General features: G+C 45.8%; 1 protein-coding gene across 1 annotated transcript; it reads left to right on the top strand.

Annotated features, from left to right (window-relative positions):
• Positions 1-1,816: 1,816 nt before the first annotated feature.
• On the top strand, positions 1,817-4,412 carry LOC133915898 (protein SHORT-ROOT 2-like). Its single transcript, XM_062359283.1, is given in 3 exon segments — positions 1,817-2,268; positions 2,270-2,379; positions 2,382-4,412. Coding segments are annotated over 3 exon segments (1,836 nt in total). The 5' UTR covers positions 1,817-2,221; the 3' UTR covers positions 4,061-4,412.
• The last annotated feature ends 9,270 nt before the right edge of the window (positions 4,413-13,682 follow it).

The following is a 13,682-nucleotide window of genomic DNA, read 5'->3' on the forward strand; positions in this document are numbered from 1 at the left end:
GCCGCGTAGCGAAGTGGTTGGTGCCTTCACTCGGCTGTGAAAAACCATGTATTTTTAGTAAATTTTTACAAAACAACATGATCTTAAATAAAATTGTCCTGAAACCACACTTTTTAGCTACGATTTCAATGAACTATTTGCAAAATGTTTCACAAAACTATGCTTTAAATATTGCTTCCGTATGTAACATGCGAGCCAATTGTGTTTCCTCACATAGGTGAAACGCTTTCGGTGCTAAGAAATGTGGTTTCGTGAAACATTATGCAAAAAGAAATGTTGCTTTGTGAAACTTTATGCAAATAGAAGAGTAATTCTTTGAAAGGGTTGCTAAAAAGTATACTTCTGTGACACTATGAAAAAAAAAAGAAGTGCAGTTCTATGAAATTATTGCTTGAAAGCGTGTTTTTAAAAAAATTGAAAAAGTTTTTATACTTTGAAAATTAGCAACATTTGAATCTCCATCTTGGGTTAGGAAGAGGGGTTTACTCTACACACAACCTTAAGGGAGTGAGGTGGTAGTAGCGGTAAGTAGTGGCTGATGTGGTTGGGTTTAGGGTTCGTAAGGTTTGAATTGGAGAATCATATATTGATATCAATTGGAAAGATTTGGTTACTTAAATTGGTATCAAGTGGCTTAAAATAGTGATGACCTAAGCCATTTATAAATTCTTAAATCTTAGAAATTAGAGGTGTGTCCAATACAAATGTGTCGGGCTGATAAAAAATTGACAGAAATTGGTCATTTAGAATGAGTTTTACGAATCCGGTTGACTTTTTATGTTGATATATACTTTTTTTGAATGGGCATGCATGCCATCCCTTACGTCTCCTGGTCTCGGGATAAGTTCGATTGCTCAGTTATATCCACTTTTCACATTATATTTGCTTTAATTTAAAAAGTAGCTATTCCAATGTTGTTGTAAGTATTACACGATCACCATATCAGCGTGAAAACTAATACATAACATATGTATTTTTACTCACAAGCTCCAAACTTTCACATAACCGAAGGGAAATTTGATCACTGCTGCACTTTCCTGCACTCCTACTACTACGTATTTCGGACAAGGTGTGTGCCACAGGAGCAACATGCCATCAAGGAACCCAACATTGAAGGCAATCCCTCGGCTTGACGGCATTTATTGAGTGCTATTAGGCTATTTGCGTCAATCCCTGCACTTAATTGGCGCAACCTTTATTGAATACTATTTACATGCACAAAATTTTGATCTGTGATGGGCTTAGCTAGTGCAACTCAACCCACCTAGGAAACTCGCCAAGAACTATACTTTTTCTTTAAAAGGGAACGGTGAAATGGGAATCAATCTCAAGTAAACGGGAATATACTGATTATATTCATCAATTCTGTTTGGTGGTAAAAATGGCGCTGACAATGTGTTGAATTGGCAGGTTATACCTAATCAAAAAGCTTGGAAGAAAGTACCTGCAGATACAACATTTGACCAAGCTCTCTCTGCTCTGTTGAAATTAAGGAACGTTCTGGTTGGCAAAAGAAAACCCTGTGACTTTCACTTGTGTGGTTATATCTGAGGTTAAGTACTCTAATTTCCGGTTACAGCTTTAATCGTGCTCGTACCGGTATATTCTGTGGAAGAGCATGGATTATAAATAATGGTGTATGACTAACGAAACAACTGGATCAGAGGAATTTTCAAATGCATCCAGTCGTCGTTATATGTGTATCTGCCTTTCTTGTACAATCCTACTGTCATACATGGTGACTTTAGCCTTTACCAAAGTTGAAAACCCAAACTAAAGCCAGGATAAGAGGCCGCAGATGCAAAAAAAGCTGATTCACTCCACCTCAGCCAGTAAAAGGTAGAAGAATCCCACTAAGAACAGCACTCTCTCTCCCCTCATCGATCTGAACGAAAGCACACGCACAACCATCCAGAAGAGAGAGGTTAGTGACATAGAGATGGGGAGAGGTAGATAGAGAGAAGAGAGAGAAATGGGGTACTAAAAAATTAACCTGAACTCGTAGCACTGGCATAAACCAATAGTAAAAGAGTAGTGGTAGCCATGCTTTTGCTGTTATAAGTTATAACCCACCACTGTGTATGTGTAATAGTAGCAACTGTAGTACCAAATGCCAGGCCACCATCAAGGTAGCAACTACCCTTATCTAGCTCAGTTGCAGTTGCACCCCACAGCATATGTTAATTGGCTCCTGGAGCAGGTGGTTTAGGTTTAGATTTAGATGGATACATTGTTTAGGTTGGTTAGCCTCCACCAGCATCACCAGCAAACCACAAGCACACTCGACCTCGCCGGACCAGCACCACCAGCAACAGTCGCCCTACAGCTCCCACTCCTCGCGGAGCACCAACTCCACCGGCTCCCCCTCCTCCACCTCCCGCCACACCAGTACCACCACTATTACTCCCACTCCCACTTCCACTCCCACAGCAGCAGCAGCAGCAGCAACAGCTACTACTACCCCGCCGGCAGCGGCAGCGGTGGACAAGGCGGGTATTACTTCGAGCAGCAGCAGGCGCCGTACCAACAAGGATGCGGCAACGACCACCGCTTTTACATGGATGAAGACTTCTCCTCCTCGTCCTCATCCCGCCACATTCAGTCGCGCGAGCCACCAGCGCCCACGCAGCCGCCCTCGTCGTCTCCGGCGCCCACGCCCACGCCGCCACCGTCGACGTCGTCCACCGTCGGGCATGGGATGTTTGAGGCGGCGAACTTCTCCTTCCCTTCGGTCGATATTCACCTCGACTTCAGCTCCCCTACATCGTCCTCTGGCGTGGGCGGAGGGACAGCTTCGTCGTCGGGGGGCGGTGCTGGGAGGTGGGCAGCGCAGCTGCTGCTTGAGTGCGCGCGCGCGGTGGCTGTGCGCGACAGCCAGCGCGTGCAGCAGCTCATGTGGATGCTGAACGAGTTGGCGTCACCGTACGGAGACGTGGACCAGAAGCTGGCGTCCTACTTCCTCCAGGGTCTCTTCGCGCGCCTCACTACCTCCGGGCCGCGCACGCTGCGGACGCTCGCCGCGGCGTCCGATCGGAACACGTCGTTTGAGTCCACGCGTCGCACGGCGCTCAAGTTCCAGGAGCTGAACCCGTGGACGTCGTTCGGACACGTTGCCGCGAACGGGGCCATACTCGAGTCGTTCCTTGAGGCGGCGGGTGCATCCTCTTCCTCGTCGTCGTTATCTTCACAGCACCCGCGGCTGCACATCCTGGACCTGAGCAACACGTTCTGCACGCAGTGGCCGACTATGCTCGAAGCGCTGGCCACGCGGTCGTCGGACGACACGCCGCACCTGTCCATCACCACCGTGGTGCCCACTGCCGCGCCGTCCGAGGCCGCGCAGCGCGTAATGCGGGAGATCACGCAGCGCCTCGAGAAGTTCGCGCGGCTGATGGGCGTGCCTTTCAGCTTCCGCGCCGTGCACCACGCGGGGGACCTTTCCGAGCTCGACCTTGACGGTCTCAACCTCCACGAGGGCGGCGCCACCACCGCGCTCGCGGTCAACTGCATCAACGCGCTGCGCGGGGTCGCACCCGGCGGCTCGCGCCGTCGTGACGCGTTCGTCGCGTCGCTCCGCCGGCTTGATCCGCGCGTGGTCACCGTCGTAGAGGAGGAGGCTGACCTTGCGGCGTCCGAGTCGGGCGCGTCGGCCGAGGAAACTGGCAATGAGGCGGCGTTCATGAAGGTGTTCGGCGAAGGCCTTCGGTTCTTCTCGGCGTACATGGACTCGCTCGACGAGAGCTTCCCGAAGACAAGCAATGAGAGGCTTGCTCTGGAGAGGACAGCCGGGCATGCCATTATAGACCTCGTGTCCTGCCCAGCGTCAGAATCCGCTGAGAGGCGAGAGACGGGGGCGTCCTGGGCGCGACGCATGCGGTCAGGCGGCTTCTCTCCGGTGACGTTCAGCGACGACGTCGCCGATGACATGCGGTCGTTGCTGCGCCGGTATCGGGAGGGATGGTCCTTGCGAGAGCCAGACACGGACGACGGTGTGGCGGCGGGGGTTTTCCTTGCATGGAAGGGGCAGCCCGTCGTCTGGACAAGCGCGTGGAGGCCATGAGATCGAGTGCAGCAAAACTGGATGTGTGCATGCATGCATTGCTTCTCTCGTGCGAATGGGAAGCAAGTAGCGTGCGTTTTGTTTCTTTCACTTGGTTCTTCGCACGTGTTTACCAGTTTACTTAGGTTTTTCAAGAAGCAGCGTAAGTATGTAGGGAGAAGCTAAGTTTCTAGAAATTTGGGCGGGATTGACATTGTTGCGGTGCATGCATATCTGACTGAGAGATGATTGTTGGATGTGTAGACTCTTCTAATACTCCATAGATTTTTGCGGCCATCAGCAAGGTGTTGGTATCACGACTTACTTGATCTGTTACTTCGATTATTTTTTTCTCCATTGATTTGTATCTTTTACCGGTTAACATTAACTCTTAGTCGTGCATGGTTCTTGTCATATCGTTCATTTGGAGTTAGGCAAGCAACTCCTAGCTTGTCGCTTGAACTGTGTGTTTGCATTGGCTGGTGTGCTGAATGATGAGTCTTTACAATATCTGCATGGCAAGGACGAACAATTGCACGGACTACTTCGAGTTTTCAAACATCGTATTTCATAGAAACTACGTAAAATTAAAAGTACCATACGGCGATTGCATTCTAGCTAGCTGTCACGAACCGCTTGATCAACCACCAAACCAAAACACAAGACACTATTATACTCGATCCAACCCAACTCGATCGATTCAAGTTTTTATACATACACATAGCACTACCGGAAACGAGGCCTATGCCGAGTGCCTACGTGTATGCCGAGTGCATTATATCGGGTACTCGGCAAACAGCCACCTACGTCGAGTTCCCAACGAAAGCACTCGGCAAACAATTAGACACTCGGTAAATTCATCAAAAAACACTCGGCAAACAATAGCACTCGGCAAAAAGAGAAAAAACACTCGGCAAATTTGGGCACTCGGCAAACAACGCGCCACGTATCCCTCCGTTCGGTGGCTGACGGCGAGTCGCCCCTTTGCCGAGTGTCGTCTAACGGACACTCGGTAAACATGTATGTTTGCCGAGTGCCCGATATTAGGCACTCGGCAAACTATTTTTTTTCTTTTTTTTTCTTTTTGGTTTCCTTTTTGTTCTCTTTTCTTTCTCGTAATAATAACCGACCAAGGGCCGCCACACATCGATTCTGGTACTACTGCAGTATGGTTTAAGGATGATATTGTTATGAACTTGGAGTTAGAATTCAGTCGTGCTTCAAGATTGAGATGCAGCAGATGTGGACTCCTGGGAGCGGCCCTTGGAATCAGTTGTGCTCTAAACATGTGTCAAAGATGCTACCGTGTGATGAGCTGAGCTCACAAACAAAGGAGAATGACAATTCTTCTTGCTTGCCTTAAAAAAGGAATTTCTCTGCTATATACTATCATTCCAGCTGTCATCCAGACAAAGAAGGAATTTTCAATGCTTGCCAAGTGGAAGAAGCAAAAGCTGTCACGTACGATGCTTAGAAACCGAAGCATCTCCGAAAAAGAATCGTGATTTCGAGAGGGAACGGATCAGGTTTGAAGCCAAAGTGACGGTTGAATCATCGTTTGACCTTGAAACTTTTTCTACACTCAACATACAACATAGAATATTCCATGTTAAACTTTGGCATTTTTTTGGATCCGTTTACTATTTTTAATTCATTAAGTGCATTTCCTGGCTTTTAATGGATATAAGTCAAATTTGATCTGCAAGTACATGAAATAATGAACAAAAATGGGTAGAAAAATCATATTCATGCTGTTGAGTCTATTTTTAGGCCTTACCCAAGAAATAAAAAGAAATTTGAAACATCTGGGCGGCAACACTCGACCACCAACATGTAGCTTATTGGTTTTCTAATTCTAAAAAAAAACAAACGAAGTCTGAAAAACATGAGACTTGCCATAGTGTCATGATATGATACGTAGAGGCTGTGATAAAAATTTGAGAAGGTTTCGCAAAAGTTATCACGTACGATGCTTAGAAACTGAAGCATCTCCGAGGAAGAATCGTTGTTTCGAGAGGGAACGGATCAGGTTTGAAGCCGAAGTGACGGTTCAATCGTCGTTTGACCTTGAAAATTTTTCTGCACCCAACATACAGCATAGCATATTCGATGTTAAAATCTGGTATTTTTTGGGGTCCGTTTGCTATTTTTAATTCATTAAGTGCATTTGTAGCAAAAAAAAAAATTCAGGTGTTTGCCGAGTGTTCTTGCGTTTACACTCGGCAAACAATCGCTTTGCCGAGTGTTCTAGATTTGACACTCGGCAAAAACAGACACTCGGCAATTTCACGAATATAGGGTTTCCCATCCCCGGCCGCGCACGGGGACAGATCTAATACGATTTTATTTCGTTTTCCCCAGCCGCCGCCGCCGCCTCCCGCGCCCCAATCCGCCACTGCCGCCAGCGCCGCCCTCCCCCTCCTCCCAGATCCCCCTCCGCTGCTGCCGCCCCGTCTCGCGCCGCCGCCCGACGCCGCCTCGCGCCGCCCTGCCCGCACCGCCCCCCTCCGATGCCGCTCCGCGCCGGCCCGCGCCGCCCCGCGTCGACCCGCGCCGGCCAGGTCCCCCTCCTCCGCTGCCGCCCCGCCTCGCGCCGCCACCCGCCGCAGCCTCGCGCCGCCCCGGCCCGCGCCGCCCCCCTCTGACCTCCTGCAAATCAGCAAGGTATGTGGCCGCAAGTGATAATTTGCCTCCAGATTAAACTAAGCTCGATCGTGAATCTGTCGATCCTCTGCTCTCGTGTGTTGCAGCAAATTGCAAATAAGACTAGTTTTTTCAACTATCTAGACTGCATTATGTTCTGATGGCATGGTTGCCATTCTGATGACAGAACTTGTTCATTTCAGAAAGAACCGCAGCTCATTGTGTGGTTCAGCAATTGAGGGAAATATATTATGATTGCTGACTGACTCGTCATCTCTAATAAAATGAATTTTTATACCGTCCGTGAGATAACAAAATTAACTTGGAAAGTACCAAATTTTTGTTACCTCCTTAGTTATAATTAGTGGTGCCTCTTCAAAGATAATAAAACCCCAAACTCCAAAGCAGGGGAGAATTTCTCTCCTCTGAAAGCACCAAATTGTTTCTGTGTATCATTAGCCTTTTGCAGAGTCTTTCAGGCATCAAGTGAATACAGTTAGAATATTTAATCTAGTGCGTGGTGAACACATATTACATTTGGCCTAGAAATCTATTTTGCTTAAATTGCGTTGGGACTTGGAAGCTTGCAATAAAGATGGAAAATGACACGGGAATTTGTTTGATAGCAGCACCTTAGAAAACATTGACTCGCTGATGAATGGGGCAATATGTTGGTGGCCCAATTTGAGAGGGATCTTTGAAAGACAGCAATTTCACAGTAGTTTTTATCAATTTTTGTAGAAAACAGTTTAATTCTAGCATGAACCTAAAAGGATTTCAACTTTGCAAATAGGCTACTTAGGTTTTTAACATCGTATCCTTTAGTGCATGGTGGTTCACATATTTTTACTTTGAGGGCTCCTTTGAACCGTAGGGTATTATAGGAAATTGGAGAATTTCAATATGTGAGGAGAGTTTTTTTTTTTTTTTTAAGGGGAACCAGAGGGAGCTAGTCCCTACAGATTATATATAGATAACGATAAAAAAGTACAAAGTTGAGAGTTTTTCTTATAAGAATTGTTTAGTATATAGCTGTCAAGTCACTTCAACGATTGAGAAAACAGATGGGTGATGCAAATCTTAAACTACAGTACTAAGTTGGAGCAGTCTATATATTGTTTTATGTACTTGTATACCTTAATTAAAATTTTAGTCCTAGCCAAGTACATAAAATAAATTTTCAGCTAAAGTTCAATAAGATATGTCACTCTCGATGTTTCTGTTTGACTAGTATTACAATGACCTTTTTCTGTGTTTCTAATAATTTAAACTTACTTCTTCTTTTCTTTTACCTCCTTTTCCCCCCTCATTTTGTAAGCTGTAGTTTTCAGGGGGGAGGGGGGAATATATAACAAAATATATATATATATATATATATATATATATATATAATGGGATACTACATTTGAGTGTGTTCCTTGCATTGTCTCCTCTTGGATCATTTTCAGTATGTTTGTTCAGTACAGTCCACACACGCTACCCTATTAGTTTTATCTATACATTTCACAGGTGTATCAGTGACCTGTTTGCAATGCAGGAACTTTAATTTGAACACTGTAGAGTAATTACTAACAAACATTATTCTGTAAAATTCCTGGATCTAACTCCAAGCACCACCTTTCGTTCCATGCTTCCAGCGTATTGTTCCCTTTGCCAATTCAGTTGAATTAAAAGTAATTCAACATTTTTTATCACTTGTTTTTTTTAAAAGAATATTCTTTGCCAATTGTGTGCGTATGTACAATGTATTGTAGTGTCATGAACTCACACCTTTTTTGCTTCTTACATTAGCTGATCTAGCTGTACCCTACCTTTCTTTTGAGCAAGATCAAGGCTTACTAATACAGTGCAGGAAAAAGAAGCAACACTCTTCCCTGGCTATCTATCACTTTCCCTAATCTAAGGAAAAGTTTGAATCAACTAAACGAAAGTTCTGTGCGTTGTTCCCTGGTGATAAGATCCTTGTTTTATTCCATTTCACCTTTTTGTAACTGATAAATTTAAGATAGAAATTAGTTTAATGATTTGTTCCTGTACTCTAAGCGAAACCAACCTTTCCGAACTACAATTTAGAGACTCATAGAATTTTGGCTAATTTAGGGTTTAGGATGTGCATGTCGCGTAACCTATGCGTCTCCCGTTTGAAAGAGTTATGGTTATAAATATGCAAGTCTTTGCATATCTATAACCGTAACTGTTTCGAATTGTCCACATTTTTTGGACAGCCCGAGGATGTGTAGATTGGGTTCGTTTCAATGCTCTACTCCGATTCGAGACAGAGTTTCGGCAGTATCTCCCCGTTGTTCTCCGGATACACATTGTCTTGGCTTGTTGCCGAGACGTGTATTTGGAGAACAGCGGGGAGGTGCTGCCGAAATTCTATCTCGGATTGGAGTAGAGCATGGAAACGGCCCAATGTACACATCGTCGGGTGGGATTAGGACCTATCTTTACCTATTAGATAGTTTGATGCATGCCGATTCCCTCTTATGGTAAAACACAAATATTTGATGGAAATAATTAATTGTATAGGTAGATGAAATTGATTTTTATATTACTTGCTGAATAAAAAATATTATATGTGTATGTTTCCCAATATGTTAGAGGATGGATGATCGTGAGTGGATGTACACTGGCCGCTCTAGTCAGGGTTTTTTGACCGATGAATGGATCTAGAAGACCGATGCATTCTTGGAATTAGCATTTGCTAGGCCTAAGGGACCTCGTGGAACTTGGTGCCCCTGCAGTATTTGTGCAAACGCGCGTCAACAAATAAAGGAGGTCATGGGTCAACACCTTTGTAAGAATGGGTTTATGCCACACTATACCCGGTGGACCTACCATGGTGAGTCCGAACGTGCCAGAGAGGAGGTGGTGCGTCAACACACCAACGACTATGATGTCGGGGTCGGAGACATGCTAGATGACTTTCATGATGCACATTTTAATGAAGCATGTATGGAGGAAGTGCCGGAGTCATCCGCAAAGGACTTTTATGATATGTTGTCTACGGCGCAGCAACCCCTTCACGGGCATTCCAAGGTTTCTCAATTGGATGCCATCAGACGCCTAATGGCTATCAAGTCCCAGTTTAGCTGCAGCCGAGAAACCTTCGATGCAATGCTGACAGTTGTTGGTAGCCTTCTCCCGGAAGGTCACATTCTGCCAAAGAGCATGTACGAGTCGAAGAAAGTCCTCCGTGCACTTAAGATGCCATATGAGCAGATACATGCTTGTCCAAAGGGATGCATCTTATTTAGGAAAGAACACGCGGACGCAAAGTACTGTGTGAAGTGCAATTCCTCTAGGTACCTTGAGGTAGACTCTGGTGATGGTCAGAAGAGGTAGCTCGCAATCCCCATGAAGATCCTTCGGTATCTTCCATTCGTACCGAGAATCCAACGTCTGTATATGACTGTGGAATCTGCTAAACAGATGACATGGCACAAAGATGGGCGTCGATACAATCCTGACAAGCTGGTACATCCATCGGATGGTGAAGCATGGAAGAGGTTCGATCTGATTCATCGTGAAAAAGCTCTAGAGGCTCGTAATGTACGAATTGCGCTCGCAACTGATGGGTTCAATCCATATGGTATGACTTGTGCCTCATACAGCTGTTGGCCCATGTTTGTTATTCCCCTCAATCTCCCCCCCGGCGTCATCTTTCAACGACAGAACATATTCCTGTCGCTAATAATTCCGGGGCCTGAATACCCAGGGAAGAATATGAGTGTGTACATGGAGCCGCTGATGGATGATTTGGTCCGTGCTTGGGAGGATGGGGTCTGGACATACGACCGAGCTACAAAGACAAACTTTAAAATGCATGTTTGGTACCAGTACTCCCTGCATGACCTACCGGCGTATGGGATATTCTATGGCTGATGTGTGCATGGGCAGTTCCCATGCCCAGTATGCAGGGCGACTCTGATGTTCATTTGGTTGACAAAGGGTGGCAAATATTCTTCCTTCGACAAGCATCGACAATTCCTTCCTCTTGACCATCCATTCAGACAAGACGTGCAGAACTTTACGAAAGATGTAGTTGTCGAAGGCTCGGCACCACCTAAGATGACCGGTGCCGCGGTTCGTGCTCAGTTAGACACTCTCGAGGCCAATGCCCAAGGAGATGGATTTCTGGGATATGGTGAGCAACACGCCTGGACTCACAAGCCATGCTTGTGGAATCTCCCCTACTTCGATGATCTCCTTCTTCCACATAACATTGATGTAATGCACACTGAAAAGAATGTCGCTGAGGCCATTTTTGGAACGATCATGGACATTCCTGAGAAGACGAAGGATAACGTTAAGGCTAGAGTCGATCAAACGAGATTATGCAATAGACCAAAGCTAGACATGGCCCCTCCCAGAGGCGGGAAATCGTGGACGAAGCCAAAGGCCAATTTCGTTCTTACAAGGGCCCAAAGGAGGGAAGTACTTGAGTGGTTCCAAACCTTGATGTTCCCTGATGGGTATGCAGCGAATCTGAAGAGGGGAGTGAATTTAGCTACTTTGCAAATCAACGGGCTCAAGAGTCATGACTATCACATATGGCTTGAGCGGCTACTGCCGGTGATGATTCGAGGCTATGTCCCCGAGGATGTTTGGCTAGTGCTTGTGGAGTTGAGCAATTTCTTCCACCAGCTTTGTGCTAAAGAGTTATCTCATACCGTGGTAGCAGATATGGAAAGACTGGCGCCTGTGTTGCTCTGCAAGTTGGAGAAGATCTTTCCACCCGGCTTCTTTAATCCGATGCAACATATGATTTTGCACCTCCCGTATGAGGCACGAATGAGGGGGCCCGTGCAGGGCCGTTGGTGCTACTCAATTGAGAGATTGTAAAAGATTCTTCGAAATAAATATAAAAATAAATGCAAAATTGAAGCATCCATAGCCGAATCATACATCCTAGAGGAGGTGTCAAACTTCACAACAAAATACTATGCTAACAATCTTCCCAGTGTGCATAATCCACCCCCTCGTTACAATGCTGGCAACCCCGAAGATGAATCAAAGCTTAGCATCTTTAGAGGGCAACTTGGCAGTGCAAGTGGTGCGACTAACAAGACCTTGCAACATGAAGAGTGGCGCACTATTATGTTGTATGTCTTGACCAACCTATCCGAAGTGGAGCCGTACATGCAGTAAGTGCTCAATACATTATTTCTCAACTAGTCACAAGTTTGTGTCCAACTCCGCTTCTTCTCATTGCTATAGGGAATTCAATGAGCAATTCTGGCATGAATCAAGGGAACCTACCCTCGAGGAAGCTTCGGCCCTTCTTAGAGATGGTGTGGGAAATGACATGCCTGATTTCATTTCTTGGTTCAAACAGAAAGTACTTTCTAACTTGGCTATTACACCAACTTGATTTCATTTCTAACTTAATTTCATTTCTTACATGCGACTAATACACCAAGCTATCCCGCTTAAACTTGTAGGGAACAACCGACGAGTCTATGAGTGCCGACTTGAGACAAGTTGCTGATGGTTGTGCCTATAGGGTCAGGTCATTTAAGGCTTACGACGTGAATGGATATCGCTTCCACACAGCAAGCCACGAGCAGAGTTGGCCCAATCGTAGAACAACAAATACCGGAGTTTTTACTCCAGGCTTAGATGGGGTTGAGTACTACGGAAGAATTGAAGAAATATATGAACTGAATTTTGATGGGAGCAAACCTCTGAATCCCGTCATATTCAAATGCCATTGGTTCGATCCAGAAGTTGTGAGACGGACCCCTAATCTTGGGCTAGTCGAAATTCGACAATCAACCGTCTTACCAGGAGACGATGTCTATATTGTGGCTCAACAGGCCACGCAAGTTTATTATCTCTCGTACCCGTGCAAAACCGTTCAGCGTCTTAAGGGTTGGGATGTTGTGTACAAGGTACCGCCACACGGTAAACTACCAGTCCCAAACAATGAAGATTACAACATAGACCCCAACACATATGATGGAGAATTCTTTCAAGAAGATGGCCTCGCAGGGAATTTTGAGATCGACTTGACGGAAGCTCAGGGCATGGAAGTAGACAATGAAACTGGTGCTGACGAGGACGAAGAAGACGAGGTTGAGAATGCGAGGGACTTGGAATTACTTGAGCGGTTACATTTAGGCAATGACAATGATGACGACATTCCTCCTCCCGAGCATCAGGATGATTATTTCAACACGCGTGATAGTGATGATGAGACTTATGATCCAGCTGATCCCGATGATGATGATTATTTCTAATAACTGTATGTTTATTTCTAATAACTGTATGTTTATTTCTAATAACTGTATGATTTATTCTTTCTCATAGCATGTTTTTTTTAGTATGCTTCATTTATTTACATCAAGTTGTAACATCCGTACTAATTGGTTTACTCGTTCTCATAGGAAGTGATTGAAGCATGGTGGGCGGTATGAGGAAGTTGACGTCGCTATACAAAAAGGCGACGGGGAAAGCCACGGATGCAGGTGACGGGTCCGGAAAGAGACCCCGGGGAAGACCTCCAGGAAGGCCGAGAGGCAGAGGCAGGGGTGGAGGAGGTCCTTCTATACCTGCTGTTGAGGAGGAGACTGAGTCACCTCTAGGTGCGGCTGAGTCTGAGTCTGACTCGCCTATACCTACGGATGCGACTCAGTCTGGGGATGAGGAGGAGCAGGTAGAGGAGGAGCAGGTTGACCAGGGGGGTAGCTCTAGCTCTACTTCTTCTCGTGTGTGGCTGCGTGGTCCTTCTAGCCTCCCGAGGCGACCGGTGCCAATGGCTAGACGCCCGCTCATTCGACCAGATGGAGAGAAGTAAATGGCTCTCTCTACTCTCACTATTTTTTTGCCTTTGTATCTTCAATATTTCAACACATACTAATAAATTGCCTTTACACTTGTGCAGGAACTGGCTGAGGGTTGGAGAGGGTGACCACTCACGCCATGTAAACGGCATCCTTGGACTTTTGATCAAGGAGAAGTTCCCTAGCATGGTTACTTTGGGCGGAGTAACCGA

Source organism: Phragmites australis, chromosome 4 (genome assembly GCF_958298935.1).
Source record: "Phragmites australis chromosome 4, lpPhrAust1.1, whole genome shotgun sequence".
NCBI lineage: Eukaryota > Viridiplantae > Streptophyta > Magnoliopsida > Poales > Poaceae > Phragmites > Phragmites australis.